The sequence below is a fragment of the Eufriesea mexicana genome, unplaced genomic scaffold (assembly GCF_001483705.2).
Source record: "Eufriesea mexicana isolate 0111107269 unplaced genomic scaffold, ASM148370v2 scaffold3780, whole genome shotgun sequence".
NCBI lineage: Eukaryota > Metazoa > Arthropoda > Insecta > Hymenoptera > Apidae > Eufriesea > Eufriesea mexicana.
The window spans coordinates 851,090-874,309 of NW_016911795.1; the positions used below are offsets into that span (position 1 = coordinate 851,090).

Genomic DNA, 23,220 nt, shown 5'->3' on the forward strand with positions numbered 1-23,220 from the left:
CATTCAACGTTATTGTTCGTTTTACGTAACAGAACAAACTTATTATTATAATTCTGTAACTGTCAATCATAAAAATGATACAGTCAGAACTAATTAACCGCTAGATGCAATGATATAGTTTACGTTATATTGTGAAACATAGTAATAATTAGCAAAACTGGTAAGTCTCAGTCCTCTGTTTAATATTTAATCCATGATTAATAAATATTTAAATTACAAAAATTGTTTAGACAAAACGATTAAATCAGCAATAAAGTAATCATTATAAATGGTCTTGAAAATGATAGGCTAAATTTTTCTTATAAGAAAGGGCATCGTTGACGCTAGGAGTGAAAACGATCACTAGTAAGGCCTGTCTACATGTGCAGCCCGCCACGGTAAAAGCCGGCGACCTAAATGTCGCCTTTATGCCAGGGGCGTATCTGTCATACGCGCAGGTGCACCCTATCCCACGACCGCCCCCAGGATATTAGCAGTACTGCTCTCGACAATTTCTTCCTCATTCTCTCGCTTCTATTCTTTACTTCGCCTCTTTCCTCTCCTATATTTTGTTTTTACTTGTACACGTCTTTAATCTACGTTACTAAAATAAAAGGTTTATCTGCTTGTCTATCTGCTTATCTAGCTGTCAATCAATGAGTTCATTTACTTCTATCTATCCATTTATCTAAATATTTTTTTATTCTCACTTCGCCGTTCTTCATTTTCTGCTCTACATTTCTTGTATGGTACCATCCCCCCGCATCTCTTTGCTACTACGTTTCTATTCTCAGTGCAGTTTCTATTTTTCTTTCTTTATCTCTATGTTATCCTTCTTCCCTTTTATTCTGTCTCGTTCGTCGACTTCTCTTTACATAAAATTCTCTTTAAGAATTTACGTCGCGATAAATCATTATTCGCTCGAATAGAAAATGGGAAACAATTAGACCTCTTAAAAGTGATTCAAAGCGTCATTTTACCATCTGATTCGCTCTTCCTTTCTTACTATATCCATATCACCGATACACCAAAGGTAAGCACATTGGTTGAAAGAACCTAGTCGAGAAAAATTAATCTTATTATTCTTACTACAATTGTCTATGCTGCCCCTTTATGTTTCATATCATATTTATCTGTGGCAGGTAACATCACAATAGGATTCGGTGGTTAAATGGCTACAGATTTTCGCAAACAGAAATTTGATGTTGCTAGCCGGATCGAATAGTTACCCTCTCCCGGATAACAACAGGCTTTTGTTCGCCTACAAGCTCTTGGTTAACTTCAGCAGCTATGTACCACGTATCTGCGTGCATGCGCGCGCGGGCATTCTGTCGGATTCATAAAACAGGGGATTATTTCACGTTTCTGAATTCTCTCGTTCGCATTCATCGAGGAGGATACATGTAATACAGCAACTTCGCTGTCTCTCTCTTTGTGTCCCTTTCGTAGTAACCTCTTTATCACTTTGCTTCAACATGAAACAAAAACCGTGGATAAAGTAGTATGCTTATTTCGAGACAAGTTTAAAACATAGTGCTTTTGTTGTTATATTCCATATGTCTTATAAACGCATTTTAAACGTTACATAAATTTATGTTTACGATATGCATGTACATACGCGTGTGTATAATACAATATTATTCTTAATTGATACGGGAGTCATGTCATAAAAGCAGAATTTCAATCTGTGATAGTTTTATATGCATTCATAAAACAATGATATTTTTTTCCAGGTAATTTTAGGTGCTGTGGGTAAATGTTGCAGGATAGTTAATAGAATAAGCTCCAAGCTCCAAAATTAGTAGAACGTAAAAATAAATGTGTATGAGGTACGTAAATCTCAGTTCGTAACGGGGAAAAATGTACCACGAGCGAAAAATGTGTATGTAGGGTTCAGTTAAAAACACGAGGTAGTTAAAAATATAATATTGTTAACAATAAATCAAGCAGTTGAAGTTAGCCGAGTATTGATCGAACGATGTTTGAAATGCAACTTTTTGAAAGCAACTTATGAACGCGAATACGGCTGTTTCAAAGCAATAACGCGAAGTGAAAAGTTAATCAACTGCTGCCTGCTTGCCTCCTTCTAACAGTTTTCCTTCTTTTTCGCCTCTTATTCCGCCCCTTCTAAATCTCTTATCAGTCCATCTCTTTCTATGCCTCGTTCCCCGTCTCTCTTGTCTGAGCTCACCTGCTGCATATTTCAGTCGTTCTCAAGACGCTTAAGAAGCACCAATGTTTCAAGATTTTTTCAAGATTCTCAAACATTCTTCAATTCGGACAATATATTTAAAGTGATCCGAATATTCCAGTAGCTAAACCCTTGGAAATCTTATCGAAGATGAAATTGGTCACCTTTACTCATTATCTCTATAATTTTTTTATTTTTCTCCATTATCTCCTCTTTTCTATTCCCTCTTCACCATTGCAATATTAGTAATTATTCCTTAAATAAAGGAAAACTTGAAATTATCGGGCAACGATCTCCGGTTAATGGCAGGTCACCGTTTCCATTTTAATTATCTGCATCACCGGAACCTAAAATAAGTATTATTGATCCACGGTATTCACGAATCCAGTTTGTAATATTCACGAGCAGTTAGCTAAAGTTACATGTCCTCTGCTGTGAAATAACGAGAACTATTGACTTCAGTCGGTAAAAGAGACACGTAGCTCGAGGGCACGCGTGCACTATGCATTCTATCTGGCTGTACGTGCAACACAGCCTGGCGAGTCCATTAGTCATGTCCTTGATTATGAGGGATGGTCTAGAAATTTTTCATCCGCGAACGGACTCGCTTTGTCAACCTCTTTGTAGCCGAGATAATGTCTTGTGCGGAGACGGACCTTCTTGGATTGGCTAATTTCCCTTTTTCCTAAGAATACTTTGCTGCTAGTTTTTGTATCTAGTAGCGATGGTACTTTTGTAGGTTATAAAAGATGAAAAATACATGGATCTTATTTTGTTCTTCAGGTAAATTTTAATTTTAATTCTTTAACATTTTGCAATTGTAAAAGAAGTTTTAGACACGTAGGAAAACAAAATTGCGAAGATTGCGAAAAAAATATAAATTTTTTGATTTGTTCATTTTTATCGACCGATCTTGACACAATTGTTGTTACCGGCAAATATTAGTAATGTATTTGGTGCGATGGTCGCGACACGATAGTGTATTGGTACATGCTGTTGCTAGCGAATTTCGCCAGTGGTGTTTCGTGATTGCGCATCGATTTTTCGAGGGTGGTTTATTTGAAGAGCGACAGGGGCGGTTGTAAATTCTGACAAGGCCCCAGTCAACTTCCTGATAAACAAACAGTTTCATCGAATAAATGCACGATTCGCGTATTAATCCCGTCCCCGTGACGAGTGCATTACGGCACTGAGTTTAGTTGAGGCCCTACACAAAATGGTGAAATTTAATGGTAGGACAGTTTTCGAAAACATCCACTGTTCCAATTTTAGTAGCAAAATAGTGTCAAAGGATGAAACGTCTGTGCATAAATTTTATTGTTTGCTTCTTGCAGCGTTACAGTACTATCGGAAGTTTTGTGGACAAAAATTTTTATGCTAGCCAGGAAGTAACCGTTTCATAGTTGAGTCTTTTATGTTACGGAAAAGTCAGCCTGACTGGTGATGGTCGAAGGAAAAGCGAAAAAAATTGTACGGAAACGAGCAATTAAGCAGGAACCCGACCATTTTGTTCGTAATTAATTTATTCTGACCGAGCAAGGAATAACTGCTGTTTTTATACGTCACTATTTGACGTCAGTTTTCATTCGCCATAGAAACTGGGCATGATTAACATTTCTAGTTTTTTTTTTTGCGCGTGCGTGCGCTGAAATATATACACACCGGGTATAAATTTTTACCTTTGTAGCAGTGACTCTCGACGTTCCTCAATTTGTCAAGCTTTGCTACAAAATTTTCAGAAAGAACGCTCGAAAAAAATGAAAAAGCAACGTACACGTCATCCCGCGTGCAAAACTTGGAGGCTGGAAATTGTTCCATCCTGATTAAAATGTTCCTGCTAGTGTGTTCCACTACTCCTTTTTTTCTTTGTTCCACCGCAAACCGTAGGTACGTATGCCTGGTATGTATATACGTCAGTGTACGAAAAATTTGCTGGAGTTTTGCCTCGCGGCTCCGTGCTCCTAATGGCAAGGTAAAAATCGTGAGATAAAATTTGACGCATTGATTTTCTATCCTTCTGTGTAGCTTTATCGCTTTTCCAACACAATCAACGTGACTCGGCCAATCAATCTGCTATTCCGGTATATTTCTTCTAGGCCAGGGATTCGTGGTGGTACTTTGATTACCGTCTACGGTACAAGAGAAGAAAAAGAGCTGGGCTATAGCCGGCTGCTGTCGATGACACCCACATTCACCTATTTAACTATATCTATCTCAGTCTTCGCAACCTGTCTACTTGAGTGGAGCTGTGTCTTTGTGTCGTCGCAATCACAAGGAGAGACGAGCACCATTACACCGACATAGAGGACGACCACCAGGGAAGAAGGAGGAAAAGAAGTCGTAGATTAATCGGGAACGCCTCACAATCGCGTGGTATTCTTCGTTCACGTGCTGTTCCCTGGCTCGACTCCTTTTTCCGCACGAGAGGACGAGGTCTCTGAATTCGACGAGGTACCTGGGCGAAACAGCAGAGAGAAGAGTAGAAAAGTAGTGAATAGAGACAAAAAGGGACGAAAAAAAGAAAGAAGAAGAAGAAGGAAGAAATATATAATAGAGACTCCTGGCGTGGATCGAAGCATGGCGCCACACGTACACGTACGTGTGTTCTCGCTGACGCTCTCGCAAAAAGCTAAACGTCAGGACTTAGCTATATAGTACACTGTGGCGTTGTGATGTATGACGCGAGTATGGAACCGGGATACGGGACCGATGGAGTGAGATTACCGACAACAGATAAGATCCTGATGATGCTAGGTCGCGCCAGCCGCTCTTATCCACCTCCTGATAGACAAGCCTGGTAATACATGTGTCTGTTTTGTTGGTACGATCGCGATATGTTTACACGGACTAGTATAAATTGCGGAGAAATAGGAGATCGAAACTTGCTAGCCCGAAAATCGTTGGTGATGAATATACCAGAACATAAATTTCAGTATTTACTCTTGATCCTACGGTATAGATACCTTCACTTAGATCTCGTGACTATGAATATAATCATGATAAAAGAATGATAAGGTGACATTTCACTTAAAAACCGTAGAACGTCAAGGAAATTGGAACGAGAAGTAGCGCACCGAATTTATCAAGTCGTTAATATCTAATGCATATGAGTGGCCAGCTTCAAACCATGAAAATGTAATTGGAACGATTTTAGAGCAGTCGTAAAGAAGGAAGACTAGAATTCTTGGAATTTAAAACCGCGATGAGCTTGCGTATTTTTTAATTTTAACGGTGTAACTTAATATAGAGTTCCGAATATATAATTATCATGAAACCCACGGTTTATAAGAGAACTCCAACAATAAAAGTCGTAAATAAGGTCAAATTTTAAGAAGTCCACTTCTGGTTTCTGGATTATATTAATGCTTTTTTGTAGTCATCATGCTATGTTGTTTACTAACAGGAAAACAGATAAAAAGCCGATTTTAGAACATTTCGACGAATAAAAATGAAAGTATACAATGGAAAACATGATGTTACGGTTCAACTACATATCCGCAGGGATGACGCAACACGTTGTGGTCAGAAAATGAAGGGCAAGCCTCGGAAAAGGAACATTTATCAGTGCCACGCTACACACAGGCCTTGAATAAATTGACTTTTTGCACACGTCGCCACAGAACCGATGGAAAGAAATTACCAGTCAGATAAAATCCTGATGATGTCAGGTCGCGCCAACTATGGTTTACTTACTCAGCTCTCGCCACAGGAAAGGCAAGATGGCCGTGTTTGATTTACCGAGATTGCCTGTACTTCCGCTCAATCAATCGGTCAAAGAATTGATGACAAACGAGCAGAGTGGTAAATGAAGGAAATTTATTTTAAGCGTTAAAATTGAATTTAACGAGCAACCCGCTGTAATTGCAGCTAGAACGCTGTAGGATTACTAAGACTAATTAAGGAGCTAGAAGACTTTAGACTACGAAATAATAGAAGGGTGAGAAAGGAGAGGTTAGATGGCGTTAAGTAGGATTTTCAAATGTTAATTCGAAAGTTTAATATGGTTAGATGCATAATGTCCACAGGTGAGGAAGTTATTTAACTTGAACATAATATTTAGAACGATATGATTTTGAATAGAATACTAATACGTGCTCAGAATATTCAAAGGTAGAAATACAGACATTTATTTAAATTAGTGATCTTCTATGTTACATGATTTTATAAAAATTTCTTAATTTTACTTGTAGTTAATGTCTCTATAAATTATTATTTGAAATATTTATTTATAATAATAATTATTCAATAGTGGTAAATTGTTATAAATATTAAGTAATGTTATGTAGGACAATGTGATTGAAGTGGACAAGGGCTATCAGCAACCCCATAGTGCTAGTTAATAGCCAATCTACACCCAAATCAGCCCCCTCCCTATGCCGATTAAGTTTTCGATCCATTTATTACGAAGTCAGAGCGACAAATGACCTTTTCCAGCGATTCTTGCGACTCTTATATAGTCAACGACTTGCTAACTTCGAATGGTCAGGTAAAAAGTCACGGTCTCTAACCATGTTACAAATATTTAATTAATTTTTTCATTTCTGTTACAAACATATGTTCTAGCAATTTGTTACAACAATGATTTATATATATTTAATAACATAAACATTTTTCTGAAATCAAAACGACATTTAAATTTTCTCCTACATTATTAAATTTCATAATAGATATATATTAAAATATTTTTAATCGTATATATAAAAATTTATAACACAGAGGGGTAGAATTTATTGATTGCAGAATTTTATGTTTAATTTAACAAAATATATTTTATTTTACGATATTTTTATTGCTTATTTAAAATGTTATTAATTATTTTTATCGAGATGTAATAAAATATAAAAACATAAGCTTCTAACAGATATGATAATATCCTACTTTATTGATTGCGGGTATTAAGTCGATCTACAAAGAAGATGCAGATTCTGTATTTTCTGGTACTTATTCTTATTATTCTTTAAATTCATCACGTTAAACGATGAAGGCTACAATAAAACTGTCGATGCATCTCAAATTCGATTTTATAATTTGTGTGAGTAGAAATCTCATAAAACGATAAATCTATTCTATATCTCATCTGTACAATGACAAATCGGCGCGTTTTATTATCTAGCGAGATAACGACATAGTAGGTGGCGCCAAAGAAGCATTGAAATTTTGATTCCCCTCTGATGTCGTTCGCAAAGCTTGGATGAAAATTTTATCTCGTTCCGCCTCCTGACGGCGTTTTATTTATTTAATGACCCGGCCATAGGATGTAATTAAATAGCTCGCTTTTACTGCACAAAACGACCGGGCTTTCGGGCAAATATTAATCAACCGTAGGAGGGGATATTCCGTTTCGTTAACGACTAATGCACAATTGAAAAGCGACCTCCGCCGAATATAATATTACAAAATACACCGTTGCCACGTTTTATTTATAATCGAGAGCTACATGCGCCGGGCAGGGTTTGCACGGACCAGAAAGTTTGATTTTTGGCAACGACAAGCCGCGCCATCACGTACAACACTTATTTCCTTCCCTTTTCAGTACCTTCTGGCACTTTTCCCTGCCAACGTCCAACTTCGTTCGACCACATATGTGCAGCTTTCCTATTGCACGAATACATAGACACATTGCATCTGTCTCGTAACACCCGAGGGATGTATGGTCGGATCCCGGAACACTGGGATCTATAGATGGCACTTCGTTGCGATAAAAAAATTTCCATCGCTCGTTTAGCTTGCAAGGTAGTCTTGAAAACTTTGTTTATTACATTATTATAGTCTTTTTCTATAAACTTGTGTCTACAATCTAAGAAGCACTTAATAATTAACAAACATACATAGATTAACATTCAAACCAGGTACTTTATATCTAACTAAGGATTTTATAACCTATCTTCATTAATACAGTCCATATGTTAAACTGAGTTGCTAGTTAGAGCTATTGGAACTAAACTGAACATAATTTTCAGTATGAAACATTACTTACAACTGGAAAGATCTAAAAGGTGATAATTTTTATACATAACCTAACCACGTAACCAAAAACATTAATCATTTCCCACATTTTTCCCAGATACTTCGTATTAAGCTACTACGAGTGCAAATAGTAGCGTAATACATACATCTTGAAAATCTTCTATCTTCCGCGCAGCAATTTCCGCCTTATTTATTACCAGTAATTTTTAATATCGCGTTATTGCTGTGCACCGTCTATGGGCTGCAAGGAAGCCTCGTTACAAAATCTCTCACGTGGAAATCGGCTTATCCTACATCACTTCCACCATCTCTCTCTTTTTCACTCATGCTCTCTCTTTCCCCCAGATATCACTTATTCCTTGGAATCTTCACTTTTTCTGGCACTCTTCCCTGGTCGAACCGAAACCAACTATTCACTGGATGAGTCGTAGCCTCCATAGATGTTGGACAAAGTGACGAAACTGGATACGGATAGACATTGTCGAATATTCGAATTGAATGGCGGTCACCATCGATCGGTATCGGTTTCACTTTGAATGGAGGGAACTACTGGTAGATTTTCGAGCCGCGAATCGGCTAGCCAGAAGGGTGAAATGAATGAAAGCGGTCACGAAACTCTTTAGTCTCGATATCGAGGCCAGTATAGCGGTGAGGGCATCGATTTTCGAGGCATGCATACCAATCGAGACAGAAAGAAGAGAGAGGTACAGTCGCGGCTGCGTGAGAAGCTATAATTAAGCAACAGGTTGTAGCTTCTTCACGGAAATTTATGAGCACCGTCCGATGGGGAATAGTCTATGGTTTTATTGAATTTTAACTCTGTCCACCTTCGCCGCCAGAGCTGGTGAGGTTCTAGACTTTTTGTGAACCGGCATTCGCATCGATCGACGGAGGGGGAGCAGCAATTGATTGTAAAAAGGCCGCCGCGTGATCAATAACGCGGAAAGAGGCGCCGCTTGCCAACCGTCCGAAGGTGAACCTGGAACGGTTCCGGTGCCCCTATTTTGGGGAAGATTAAAGGGTAACTGAGATGGCAAATGTTAATGGAACACCCAGAATAGGAAGTTTCCGAGGGTTCTCCGGCTGCACTCTCCGTTTCCGGCTAAGAATTTCCAATGTGCAACCGGCCGACATGGAAATTAACGAGCTTTTATCGCTGCACGCCGTTGCCAGGAATAATGGTATGCTTTTGTTGGTACATGCCGGATATTTCAGAAGAAAATATTGTTAATTATTTTCCTTGAGTTTCATTTTCTTTTTTTAAATTTGTTTGTTAGATTGCATGCCAAAAATTAACAAGATTTCGTAATTGACCTGACACTGATCCACAGGACGTGGATTTATACATGTAAAAGAGGATGCACTAAAACAATTCAAAGGTACTTACATGTATATCGAATATTCTTAGTCCAAATGTTTATTAATATATCATTAATACCACGGCGAAATAAATATTTATTTTACTTGATCTTAGAAGTAATAAGAGACAAATTGCGCAAGGTAGATCTATATAACGGGAAAATACTATAGGCCTATTCAGTACCCATCGTGAAAAGAATTTTAGCAAGACCAATTACAGAAATCGCTGGCGCGATCATTGTATCGAGCACGCGAAGGCCAAAATACACGGTCAATTTGCGTGGAAGACCGTGGCAATACAACCGAATTGGAGCACGAGGGGCTGGGGTTCGGTTGTTACGCAAAATCGTTCCTTCCTCGACAGCGTTTCTAAGTATCGGCACAAGCATCGGGATCTCTGAAAACTGGAATCGTCGATCCACGATCCAGCCTACCTATTCTTGGCCGACGATTCACCGACCCTAATTTTGCATCGATGAAAACGACCGTGGGTAGAGAAGGAGGACAAATCAAGGGGATGTAGGCGAGGAAGAAAAGAGGAGAAACGGTTGATCCACCGCGAAGAGGTCCTCTCAATCTGCAGTCGATTTTCTCGTGCACCGACCCAATTTCGAAGCCGGTGCGGGCAATTTAACCCAGACCTGGCCGTTCGTGGAACATCGTCCTGTCGGATTACCAGAACGCCGATTCCTCGTCGCACTGTAACGATCGAAACTGATTTTAAAAGTGCTCGAAGACGATCGTTCCCCACCACTTTCGTGTTCCCTCGCGTTAACCGCCATCTTGTCCTGCTGGATCGCGCTGGGCAGGGAACAATGCAGTACCATGGCAAGGAATAATATTTATAAAGGCGTTCCTCGGGGGTGTTTGCTGGAATTCATTGCGAATCGCTTGCCACTATTCTCGGTCGAGCAACAATGCTAATTTAGGGTACCGTTATTGTCGGTCGTTTCATGGCTACTATATACAAACTGCTTTTCTCTGTTCGCTACTTATGGCAGATTGTATGGCACAAGTACACCACGATCATAATTCGATGGCAATTTCAAAAATCGCCCAATACACTAAATGTGTAGGTTTCACCCGTCTACCCCGCAATCTCTACTCTTCCGTATTCAATTGACCGCGCACGCTTAAGTTGCTCGCAATTCCAGTGACACTCGTACAAGGCGGCGCCGTATATTCACGAAGCGAGTCGAGCCAAATTACCATATTCCAGTCTCCGGTACGTGTTCCTGGGCCGCGTTTGGCCCAGATTTTGCCTGGCGACTTAATAAACAAAACCTTTTGCGGCACGCGTACCCACGCAGTTTCTCGCTTAAATCCGGTTATTTTTTACGAGATTTACCCGCATTTAGATCCATGCTTTCTTTCTCAGCAACTTGCACCCCTTTGTTTATTAACGATATGGTCCGATATGGCCAAGAGAAGGATGAAACGGAAAATTATTACAAACGCATGAACAGGATAAGCTTGGACCGACTATTTGTCCACGAAATAAGGACACATTCCAGGTTTGAGAGACAAATATAAGCGGTTGAATAAAATTAGCATAATCGTGGCTGCTATCTCTCCGAGTTCTGGCTTCTTTGTTCAAAGCTACGTGTCCCCTATCTTAATAAGTACTTCGTATTAAAATCGTTGCACATGAACAATATTTGTAAAATCTCCGAAGATTATTCTGGTAGTAAGAATGGGTATAGCTGAAGTATAAAAATTTATAAAGCTACGTGTCCCCTATCTTAATAAGTACTTCGTATTAAAATCGTTGCACATGAACAATACGTTCAATTTGTAAAATCTCCGAAGATTATTCTGGTAGTAAGAATGGGTATAGCTGAAGTATAAAAATTTCTTAATTCCGTCTCTGTTTTCAGGGTGAGGGGGCATGTTGATGTGCCGGCGGTTGCTGCTGATCGCAGCCGCGATCACGGCCTCGATCGAGGCTGGCTCCGCTAGTTACCATCCCAGAATCTCCTCGGACTATTCTGGATATCCAGGTTTCCCGGTCTATCCGGGTCTGGCGTTGTCCGATTCCGCGTCAGGTTTAATCACTACGTCGACAACGAATCTAGAAAATGTTTGCAGGTACAGTCATGATAAATTCATATTTTCTTCTCCCTACTCTCCTATTTTATTATAAATATCTCTATAGTTCTTCTTCCCCCTCTTTCTCCCTCTTTCATATGTATTTGATTTTCTAGGAGAGCAATTAGTAAGCACCAATGAATAATCGTGATTACATAGAAATTCTGAAACCAGGTCAAATGGAACAGACATTCCTTTACATATCTTTATCAACTCTACCATGTTTTGTAAAAAAGGATTGAATTTTTTACGAGGGAAACTTAAAATCATCCCTAACCTCAAATGTTTCCATTGCAGATCGATGTTTTCTTACCCTTATACACTCGTTACGCTTTCCATTCGCGGGCGCTTACGAAAATAGGATTAAATCGTGATCCAAAATTGCGTCGATCGTATCTGACGATGGTCTGCTATTAAATCGTACGCGTGTCTGCTGTTGAACCAGAACGATATATATTGTATATCGTATCGAAGCGAATGCGAAAGGATATATTGTACCTTTTATTTGCATTCCATTTGCAGGCCATCAGAGTACCTATGTGGCACCGGAAGCTGCATCGCCCAGGACAAATACTGCGACGGCGAAAATGACTGCGGCGACAACTCCGACGAGCCGAGATATTGCACCCGTGAGTCCTTTATCCGACCCGCCTCGTTCGATTCCTGACCGCCATTTCCCCGAGGAATTTTAATTGAATTAAAATTCGTACTTCTCCTGGATACGTGGCCAGCAACGTGTAACAATCATTTCGAAATATGTTTCCTAAGAAACATGTTCTAAGTCTACACCACTCAAGAGTCTCTAGTTTCTACCGCCATTTTGAGTCATGTACATGTGCCAGGATCATAATTATGCTTGTGAATTTCTCCATTTAATAACTTAAATTCCACTCATAACCATTAAGAGGGTAGAGAAGATTAGAAAAAATATCCGGTTCTTTAAAATTTAAAGCAGATGTTTTCTCTGAGTTCTGTAGCTTCCTCTATACTGGCCAGGCTGTGAAACATCAGACTCTTGATATTTGCAATTGCTCTTCCACTTGCTCCGTAATCCCGAGCTTCGTGATATAGTAGCAAAGCGAGGAAAATAGAAAAGAGGAGTAGAATAGCGCTCATAGATCTCGCGAGGGGATCGCAGCCGGATTTTTATTTCTGTACGTGGCTTTGCAGCGTGCAACAGAACCCTGTTCGGCGACGTCGGTCGGACCTACAGGGTGGAAGTCCGCCGGCCGAGGGAAGATCGACTGCCATTCTTGTGTCATCTCAACTTCACTGCCGCCGGGTCTGATCTCGGAGACCTAGTTCAGGTGGGAGGCAAGAAAAGGACGCGTGAGCGCGCGCGCGCGCACACCATTGAATCCGTAGAAAATAAATGCTGACTCGTCGCGCGAGTGGAAGGAGACTGTCACGAGCCAGACAGTAGTGGCGGATAATAATTTTTTGTCTACTCCTAGGGATACACAGAGACACGAGCACATAGATGCGCGCGCGCGAGTGATGTTTTAGCGAAAATAAATTGTCTCTCGAAAATTGTTTTTGTAAGTTTGTTTATTTCTGTGTTTGTCCTCTTTAATCATATTTCTTTGCCGTACTTCTTTTTTCTTCTTTCATTGCTCGCTTCTTTATGTGCAGATCATTTTTTGTACGTGCATTTCGCGTTGTTCCGCAGCAAGTTGAGTATTGGGTTGCTGCAGGGGCTCTTGTCGATCCTTTGTCATTGAAATGAAGCAGAGGTTTTTAATTTAGCTGCGTAATGCTTTCTTTTTAAATATCTTTTGTTTAACAATAATGCTTTTACGTCAATCATTGTCAAAGGTTCAATAATGGAATTAGCTGAAGACTTTTGAACTTCCACGATAACTTGAATGGTCCTGTATGTTGTTTTCTGCTTCTCTTGTACTATCTCACCTCTTTCACTTTTCACAGATTAGTTCAGTTGATAATATTCTCCGAAGTACCGAAGAATTAACGAAGATGGAAAATATCAAGTATCGCCTTTAAAATTCGTAAAATTACAGTTGACATTCGACACGTTCACCGTGGGTCGATTTTCATCCTTCACGTCGCAAGGATGTCCGGATGGTCACATGACTATCCGGGAAAAAGGTCGCCCAGCGACTGGAGGACAATGGTGTGGAAGTGCATGGGGTTACACCGTGTATTACAGCGAAACACATTCCATCAATTTAACTTTGTATTTACTCCGGCTACCTGAGCAAGTAAGCACAGATTCGTCTCTTCACAAATTAATGTACAAAAGGGAAAACGTAAATTTATGGAGCTCATGAGCCCTGATTTATTTTTCTTTTTTTCTTCTTCCTTATACAGTCGCCATACCTTTTGGTAAACTCTGGTTTCTATGTTTAAAAGATTGTGGTAACCATGAAATACATGAATCTTGGTTTGTAAAATACAAGTTTCTTGGAACCGGAGATGTATAGAATTTCTACGTGGCCTAATTATGTATTAATTGTTCACAGGGTAGTGGCTTTAATTTCGACTTCAAGTTATCGTACAAGTTCCTGAGACGTAGCGAAGCACACCTCAGATATGGGAACAGTAGTATGGCCACATGGCGGGGAGAGCTAGTGAATGGCACTTACTGCGACCGTGTACTCACCAAGTGCGACACGCGAGCCTGTCGACTTCAGTCGCCGAATTACCCGGGTATTTATCCCAGAAACGTCACTTGCTATTACCGAGTAGAGCAAAATCGGACACCACCTGGACATCGGGCGTTGCTTGCTGTGAGTCAGCGGAACAGCCACAAGATACACATCAAAGACCAGGTCGTCAATTTCGATGACAGCCAAAGGATATTAAGGTACCATTCTCGTGAAATCGTTTCTCTCGCAATTTCATAATTTTAATTATCGACATGGAGTTAATAAATAGAATCTTTTATATTGCCCTGTAATTTAAAAAATTGAATTTCCTAAGATTTATTAATGAAATATATTGGATTATTTTGCAATGCAGAGTTTGGGATAAATGCAATATGGTGCAAGATTATTTGACAGTCTACGATGGAGATTCAACCTCCGACAAGGTGCTGGTTCGACTTTGTGGCGGTGACGCGGTGCCAGACATAGTTAGTAGCCGCAACACAATGCTTTTGGAGTTCCATACGTCTCCGTGCGACAATCCCTTTCATCCCGTTCCTTTGTCGTTCTTACCGGGCTTCGAGCTCGAGGTTCAGGTAATTTCAAACCGTTTCTAATTATACTTTCGATGATAACACTATTCAACACGAATTTTAATGTGTAATATCCCTTGAGGAATTCTTGCACAGTTTACTTTCCGAATCTGTAATCGCAATTGTTCTATCATCGTTAGTTTTCCAAAATTCTGAGCTTTTCAAAAATGGCACTATAACCTATAACTAGCTTCTAATTAATATATCAATTTTGGTATGTAGTTCTTAGCTTGATTTGAATTTTAAAGAACAATCTTTGAAAAATCATACCAATTACCAGGTCTCATTTTAGGTAAATTTCATACGTTTTTTAGAATAAACTGACAATTTTCAAAAATTGTGATAGAGCAATTTCGATTACGAATTCGTGTTCAAGTAAAACACGAAAATAAACTACACAAGAGTTACCTAATGGATATCACAAATTAGAGAAAAAGTTAAAATTTGTTGGACAATGTAAACAGACCTTTGACTAATCAATTACGTCTATCGTCTAAAGGTGCTATTCATGGACGAGAAATCCCGGAGTTTCGTAAAGGAGAACGACAACTGCGATTTTTATATATCCAGCGATGAAAGTTCTTCGGGTGTGTTGGAAAATCCGAAGCATTCCTTGCCCCCGAATACGACTTGTCGCTACCACTTTCAGGGAAAACCAAACGAGATCGTTTGGTTATCTTTTGTCAAATACTATGCTGCCAGTGCTGATGCTGCCGTGAGCATCGACGTTGCCTCCGACTGTAATACGAAGCTTCTCATTTGGGACGGCGATCGCACGATAGATAAATTAGTCTCCACTCATAAGGTACGATGCTTGTCTTCATCCTCTTCTGCAATTAGCCTAACTCACTTCTTATGAAGCAATTCGCAGGCGCTATAGTTTATTTAGCAAAGTCGAAAAACGAGGGAATAAGAAGTCTCTGGTTCTAATTTTTAGTTCAAGGGGCTCCTAAATTAATTACATGTTCATGTACAGAATATCATGCTGATGGGACAGTTTTGCAAAGATGACACCCCTCGTCTCTGCGACCACAGTTTGTTGCGGAACGGAAGTCGTCATGCGAGGCCTTGCAGTCTTGCGGAGAGCTACGTTTCTAGCGGCAGGGACCTCACTATAGAGCACATACTGCGTCAAGGAAGTGCACTTTATCCGATAAGCTTTGTACTACGTTACGAGTTCGTGCACGAGGCGATTTCTTGCAACCACGTGTTCGGTTCCGCGTCGATTTCATCCACGTCTTCCACGTCCTCCTTGTCCTCTTCATCGTCCTCCTCATCTCTGCTCTCATCCCCCAAAGCGGGTAAATTCGCGTCCCCGAAAAGTGTATTCTTTTACGGTCGCGGTGGTGCGCAGAACGTTAGCTGTGTGTATCGTTTCGAGGCTGAGCCGGATCACAGAATAGAACTGTCCATAAACAAAGCCTCATTCGGAGATAAAGGATGTTCCTCGTACGTAGACCCGTTAGTCAATCGGTGGACCTGCGATCGGCGCATAGGAGATTTCGTTAAGGTTGGCACTGCAGAGTTGGTTGTTGCCGAGTACCCTTGGCAGGGAGTAGAATTGGTACGGTTATTTTAATATTGGTATATGAAAGTAACAGATCAATGGGAAATATATGCCATATGAGCAAAGTAAATTTAAATAATGACGATATTATTTTTATATTCAGGTTCGCGATTGCCTGTGTTCCAATGTGAGCGATAAGATAGTTCTGAGAACCCTGACATCCAACGTGGTTGAGGTTCGGTTCACCGTATCCCTGATGACTGTTGCACAGGATTATAGGGACTTCTATTTCGAGGGAGAGTACCGTTTCGTTGCACTAGGAGCGGAGACGAGCGAGCAAGGTTGCTCGACCAAACTCGAAGAGCGACGATTACGCGGGACCAGTGGTGAAATTTCCCTCAGAAGTCCCTTGTTACGAATAATTCCCGGTGTTGCAGCCGTAGAAGAGATCCTGACCAATACAGAAGATCTAACTGCGACTCAGTGTGTGAATGAGCCTTGGTTAATAGAGCCCGAAGATGCAAGGATCAATTATTTGTATTTAAGGACGGCTGGATATAGTATCACGTTGGACAACGTTGAGCAATGTACGACGTTAAATAGAATTGTCGTCTACTCGGCAGCTAACACAAAGGATCGTAGTGTAATTTGTCCCGAGGGTGGCGTTGATACTGCCAGAACGGTTGATTTCTTCTCTGGTGGTTGGAACTATAGCGCCACTAATGCTACGATAGCTATGACGCAACACTCGAGGAGCTTCGTTGTTGAGTTCCTTCAAAGAGAAGCTGGGTTCTATGCTGTCACGTGGATGGCTATTTCTAAGAGATCTCCTAGTCCTAGCGTTGGACCCAATGTCTTCACAATACTGCCTCACGAGGATTGTCCTTATCGGTAAGGTTACATTATATAAATAAATATAGAATTATGCAAATCAAAATAACAAGTTGTATTTTTTATACATTTTTATTTTACAGATGCCCCGAAATTCAGGCGTGTATAAGTTCTGTCCTATGGTGCGATGGGATTCGCCATTGCCCCTCCGGTTTCGACGAAGAAGAAACCAATTGTTCGTACCGGTTTGGTGTAACATTACTCTACGTGGCCGTAGGCGCCGGCGCCCTAGGTATATTCTTGATCCTCTTGCTTGCCACCGGTTGCCTCAAGTATTGTCTTTATCGACACAAAGCTCGTAAGAAAAAAAAGAATGTTGTTCTAAATGTGAATCATCTCCATGTGAATCACACACATCACAATAATGGTCTAACTGGAAGTCGCCTGAGCGGACGTTACAATCTCGCCACACCACAAGAGATGTATCTGGAGAATTATGGGAAAGACAGTATTTGTTGACAATACGCCATTGCCAATATCGAGACCGTCGTGTGAATATTACAGGATTTTTAAAATACGCCTACCTCGCTGGCCTCTTTAATCCCTCCCCCCTCCCCTCCCGCGGAGAGAATGAAAACAAACGACGGAATAGTCGACCGAACGTTTACCTATCTGAAAGCGCGCACGCGCAAGAAAAACATATACGCAATAATCGTATTAAACTCTCGTAGACCAATTCGAAACATTTAAGAAAGGAGCGACTCTCGGGTTGTTTTCAAGCCACGACCACGATCTACGCTTTGTCCCAAGTTAAGTGATATTTAATTTTAAAGTACACGAAAGGAAATGCATTTCCTTTAACGACAACATTTAGAATTTAAATTTAAGTTATTTCGAAGCATTATGAAGTTCTAAATTTTACAGCATTTTAAATGACAGACAAAGGGTGGGTCGAATCGATGAAAAGCGTTCGCGCTATTGAAACAATTCGTGTATAAGGTTTTCATGGTAAAACCGCGGTATCACAGTAGCACTAGAGACACACGTTTTTAGGTTAAAGCAATGCGTAACGATGAGAAAGAGAAAAGGAAGCATACAGAGCGTGAAAGATTGTACCTATGAAGAAAATAAAAGGAAAAAACGAGCACGGTTGATGCGTACGAATATATGCTTTTAAAACGAAGTAGGAACCTGTAATTTGCATCGAAAGAAAGAATTTTTAGCACGTCGGTTGCCGGGAAACGAATGTCACAAACGTCCATGACGAGAAACGACGCAGAACAGAATTGGCGGGAAGAAGAGGGAACTGAAAATGGCGGCCAGTACAAAATCCGCTTAAACGAATTTGATATAAATCGCATGTGAACATCGCGGGAAAAACGAAACAAACTACTGTGATTTACTGAAAAGGGAATTTAAAAAAGAAGCAAAAAAGAAATAAAAAGCTTGATCATACTTTACGAAAAAACATACAAATGAAAAAGTGCAAAAAAAAAAGAAAAAATAGAGAAAAGAACGTAATTATTTCGACCGATATTTGTCACTTTTAAAACTGGTTTTACTCTATAATTTTATAAATTGTCGTGTTTGGACGACGATATTCATATGCAATTTATTCTAAAGAATTACACGACCAAGATCAACCAAACACGTTATCACCGACCCTCCGGTTCCACCTTATTATCAAATCGATGTAATCTGCGTCGATCCGTCGATAAATCCATCGTTTTTTGTAAAAAAACACGCAGCCACCATGATCATTAACGCGAGAGTGTAGCGGTACCTTCCACAGCTGCCATTTTTGGATCTAGTTCAAGATTATAAAAGTCTCGACAGACGTAATCCGGTTGTCGATATTCTATGCTCCCGCGTTAAACGCAATCCTAACCTATCCAGATTTCATAAGTACGTTAACAAAGATGATATAACATATAGTTAAATCACACATGTAACCTAGGTTTGATATCGATGCGCGAGGCTTGACTGGGATGTAGAGATTGATGTATAGTTGATTACCGTTTAAACGAATGCGAAGACGAAAGAAGTGGGCAATATGAGATTGACAACGCATACATTGTAACCCTATTACGAAAGTGTTAACTACTAAAAAAGAAAGCCATCGTTTCACGTACGCACACCCCCATACACGTACGAGAGGGAAGACATACTAACATACATACCACATACACACACGTATGGTAAAAGCGCGTATAATTTACGTCTGTATGCTGTGATAGAAGTAAGCGTATCAACAATCGGAAATAAATTTCTCGCGTGAACTTTGTTTGGATTGTGTTGATCCCTTTGAACTTTAAAATTAAAATACTGTCCGTGATTCCACCACTCCTATTATTTCATATCTATACATGAAATGAATTCATAAATGCAGTAAAATTACACTGTAAGTAAAAGTTAAATAGCATTTAAAAAAGAATGCGACCCCATTTGAGTGAGAAGGCTTAGGGCAAGGCAGGTAAAGCGAAAGAAATATTTCTTTTGAAAAAGTTCCGATTTCGTTATTTAAGCACATCTCTTGGTAGACCTTCGAACTAACGAGCACATTCAGCTTCTTATATTTTCGTCACTTTTATTTGTTTTATTTTAATATTCAACCGGTTCTTTTAAAAAGATGTGCTTTTAAAGATCAATGTCGGTCAGCTATAAATATCACCCTTTAGACGAAATGTTCAATGTCGGTCACTGAAGACCATCTTAGTAATAATTTATTTCAGTTTATTGAAAGTACCCTTTGAGATCATGCTTGCTTTTTTCTGCAGTCCTATCTTATTTTGAAATCTCGAGGTCTCGTTCCGTTTTCTATTCAAAGACTACTATTTCAATTCGCAGAATTTTGGGCTAAAGAATTTTACAATTTAAAAAAAATATGTTTTTTATTCCTGCAGATGGCCTCAATGATTAATTAATAAATTTTTGACATGCAATAGTTGACATAAAGTGATTATACATATTATAATTATATATACATATATAAATATAGCCTCTGAATCCTTGGCTTTGTACGATATACATTTATTGAATACATTATAAACAGGTATAATCAGGTACGTCGCATGATCAATGTGAAAAAATTTATTAACAAATATTCTTATGTTACAACAATGACAAACCCATGACAGACCATATCCCATTAATGATGGTAGAATTTGTTGAGTGACAATTACATTTGCTAGGTTGATTCGAACATTCCAACGCCTAAGAGTAAATTTCTTCGTGAAAAGTGTAGCGCCAATACTGGACTGTTTTTTGTCGCAAATGTTCGAAGGAGATATGTTTCTGCATTTGTTTTTACATCTGGATTGTGCGAGACGTTCACGTCCTCTAAACTCATTTCTTCTGCGAGTTTCGTAAAATCCCATAACTTAAGTGTAGAATCTAATGACCCTGAAAAATAGGATAAAATACAATTTTTCTTCATTCCTTGGATGATTGTTAAAAAACTGAATATGTAACAGTACTAACCTGAGACTAATATGTTTCCGTCCCTACTAAACGATAAACAATGAATGGTACCAGTATGGCCCGATAAAGCAGCGACAAGGTGACCATGCGCTAAATCCCAAACTAAAACACGATGGTCTGCGCCAGTTGACGCCAGAAATCGACCTTCTGCGGAAAAAGCAAGGGAGTAAATCGGAGCTTTGTGTCCTGTCATTAATCTGACTTGGCTACCAGTTACGCAGTCCCATAATCTTACTGTCATGTCACTGGAACCGGTCGCTACGTAGTTTGAATTTGGATGAAATTGTACTACCTAAACAAGAATTAATTTTTCATATTTCGATTCGTTTATGACATATTTCAGATTTATGAATATAAACTTACATCTACATCTGAGTAGTGACCAGCAAATATTCGAAGTGGTTGGTGAGAATCAGTTGCCCAGAGTCGGGCAGTTTTATCGTGAGAGGAAGTCGCAAAATAGTACCCATGAGGCGAAAATCTTACACACCATACTGGGAATAAGTGTCCTTTGTAGCATACGACACACGTCCATGTATGCAGAGACCATAATCGTACTATAATAGAATAGAATACAATAACATTTATCCAATATAATAATTAATACATCATTTTAAAATATACCTGTACTGTCTTCTGAAGATGAAAGAAGGAGATTTCTGTCTGGACTAAATGATAAACTGTATATTGGGCCATTGTGTCCAAATAATGATCTCGATGTTTCTGCTGTACGATCGTCCATCATCCTTACTAATACATCATCTATAACATTACGATATAAACACGTTTTGAAATAGATAACACTTTATGATTCAGTGGAATAAAGATAATTATTACCTGCTTCTCTATCTATATCCTGTAGTTGTTCCCCTGTTTTCATCAGTCTTAATTTTTGTGGAATTAAACTCCACACTTTTATACAAGAATCACTGAACCCAATAGCCAATAAACTCGAATCTTCTGCTACTTCAGCCGCTGTCACACTAAGTCTCGTATTATATATATATGATCGTGTTTATTTATTTAGAACTAATCTTTATGTAAACTTACGTATGCACCGCGTTCAACAGCGTGTAAAAGCATATAGATGGCAAGGTATCTGGACCAAGTACAACACGTTTTGATGCTTCTCTTAATGCTTTTACTTTTTCTAACTTATCCGCGTCTTTTCTATACTTAATCAGATTTTATCACTTTTTATATAAATATACAATAAATACATAAATAAATAAATCTCCTTACAAATTAGGTAGAGGCATTCTACCAACAGGAGGTGCATTTGGATCTGATTTTGTTTTCTTGGAAAACAGTGGATCCTTTTTAGCTTTCTTCTTTTTTGGTTTATCTCCATCTGCTCCACCTGTATCGTCCTCTTCTTCTTCAGTTGGAGGCATACATTGAATGTCTGGCTCCTTCAAAAGTCCATAATATACCTTTGCCTTATTGTCTTAAATAAAAATTATACTATAGATAAAATATACATTTTTTTAAAATTGATCAAGTTCTACCTAAAGTCTTACCTTGTCTTGTTGCTTCACCAACTACTGCACCCGATGTAGCATCAATTTGTTGTTTATTCCTAGCCACTCCTTCATACATATCAAAATAAAGATGCTCTTGTATAATATTTAACAATACACTATGCTTTTTCTCTTGTAAATGTCGTTTCAATATGGAAAGAGTATCTCTTGACATCCTGATTATAAACTGATTAGATCTACAAAATATTTTATGTTATTTACAGAGCAACATTATATCATAATTATCTGAGTTCTTTAATATGTACTTGAAAGTATCAGTTAATTCATTTCCAGCCATTTGTTCACGTTTTGTAACATTGGATAATCTTTTCAAATCATTTTGATAATATTCTTCTAAATTTCCACCAAATTTCTCCAATAATAGTTTTGCTTCCTCAGAATGATTATTATAAACCAATTCAAGGTACATATGTACCAATACTGGGTATAAAATTGTACCCAATTCATGCTGTTATTTAACAAATAAACATATTTTTTATATTTTGTTATATCCCTCATAAAATAAATTTAATTTCTAATAATATACCTTATATATATCTAAGGAGCCCTCTACAAATTTTTTTAATTCGCTGTATGCTTTCTCATAAAGAGCAGGATCACCTTCACTTTTATAGGCAGATAGAACACTATTCACTTCGGAATCAGTTTGTTGAGCTTCATCTGGTGAAATATCTGTCAGATTTGCCTCCTTTTTGAATAGTTCCTCTGTTCCCTATAAAAATAATATTTATAGAATTACAATAATAGTATATATTTAAGCATTGATATGATATTTTTCATGCAAGAATATAAAAAAGATACGATGGCATTTTTAAAAAATATGTAATGTTTATATTACTGTTTGAGGTTAGAAAAGTTTCGGCAGCGAAATTTTTTACGAAATACCTTTAAATTATACTTTCTGAGCAGTTGCAAAACTGCAAGCATAGTACTTTTCTCGTTCTCCATTTTCAATCGATTTTTTATGTCAAGAAAAGCAAAATATTTGTTAACAAACAAATCACACACAAAATATACACCCGCCACACTGTCCGAACGCGCACATAGGCGCGTGTATACAGCCTATTATAACGTAATTTCT

At 38.8% G+C, this 23,220-nt stretch overlaps 2 protein-coding genes across 2 annotated transcripts in view; one reads left to right on the forward strand and one right to left on the reverse strand.

The window, feature by feature from the left end:
• The window catches only part of LOC108551296 (uncharacterized), a 36,245-nt gene extending 18,280 nt beyond the window's left edge, over positions 1-17,965 (forward strand). The window contains exons 2-11 of the mRNA XM_017905407.1: positions 11,374-11,584; positions 12,107-12,213; positions 12,755-12,891; positions 13,603-13,803; positions 14,065-14,408; positions 14,564-14,783; positions 15,280-15,585; positions 15,757-16,344; positions 16,451-17,178; positions 17,262-17,965. Of these exons, the coding sequence (XP_017760896.1) occupies positions 11,385-11,584; positions 12,107-12,213; positions 12,755-12,891; positions 13,603-13,803; positions 14,065-14,408; positions 14,564-14,783; positions 15,280-15,585; positions 15,757-16,344; positions 16,451-17,178; positions 17,262-17,637 (3,207 nt within the window). The 5' untranslated portion in view covers positions 11,374-11,384 and the 3' untranslated portion in view covers positions 17,638-17,965. The remainder of the gene's footprint in view (positions 1-11,373; positions 11,585-12,106; positions 12,214-12,754; positions 12,892-13,602; positions 13,804-14,064; positions 14,409-14,563; positions 14,784-15,279; positions 15,586-15,756; positions 16,345-16,450; positions 17,179-17,261) is intronic.
• A 2,312-nt stretch (positions 17,966-20,277) lies between these two features.
• Taf5 (TATA-box binding protein associated factor 5) lies at positions 20,278-23,097 on the reverse strand. The gene is made up of 11 exons (XM_017905326.1): positions 23,025-23,097; positions 22,666-22,851; positions 22,385-22,587; positions 22,119-22,315; positions 21,841-22,045; positions 21,649-21,768; positions 21,436-21,581; positions 21,223-21,360; positions 20,962-21,155; positions 20,599-20,890; positions 20,278-20,520 (listed from the first exon to the last, which is right to left on the reverse strand). Exons 1-11 carry the CDS (start codon positions 23,085-23,087, stop codon positions 20,306-20,308), a joined length of 1,959 nt encoding a protein of 652 aa, XP_017760815.1. The 5' UTR covers positions 23,088-23,097; the 3' UTR covers positions 20,278-20,305.
• Between the last annotated feature and the right edge of the window lie 123 nt (positions 23,098-23,220).

Coding starts and splice junctions, on each gene's coding strand:
- Taf5 (XM_017905326.1), bottom strand. CDS start 23,087: ATGGAGAACGAGAAAAGTACTATGCTTGCAGTTTTGCAACTGCTCAGA. Junction 21,769..21,840: donor AGAATGCCTCTACCTAATTT/GTAAGGAGATTT, acceptor GATTAAGTATAG/AAAAGACGCGGATAAGTTAG. Junction 21,156..21,222: donor ATCTTCAGAAGACAGTACAG/GTATATTTTAAA, acceptor ATTCTATTATAG/TACGATTATGGTCTCTGCAT.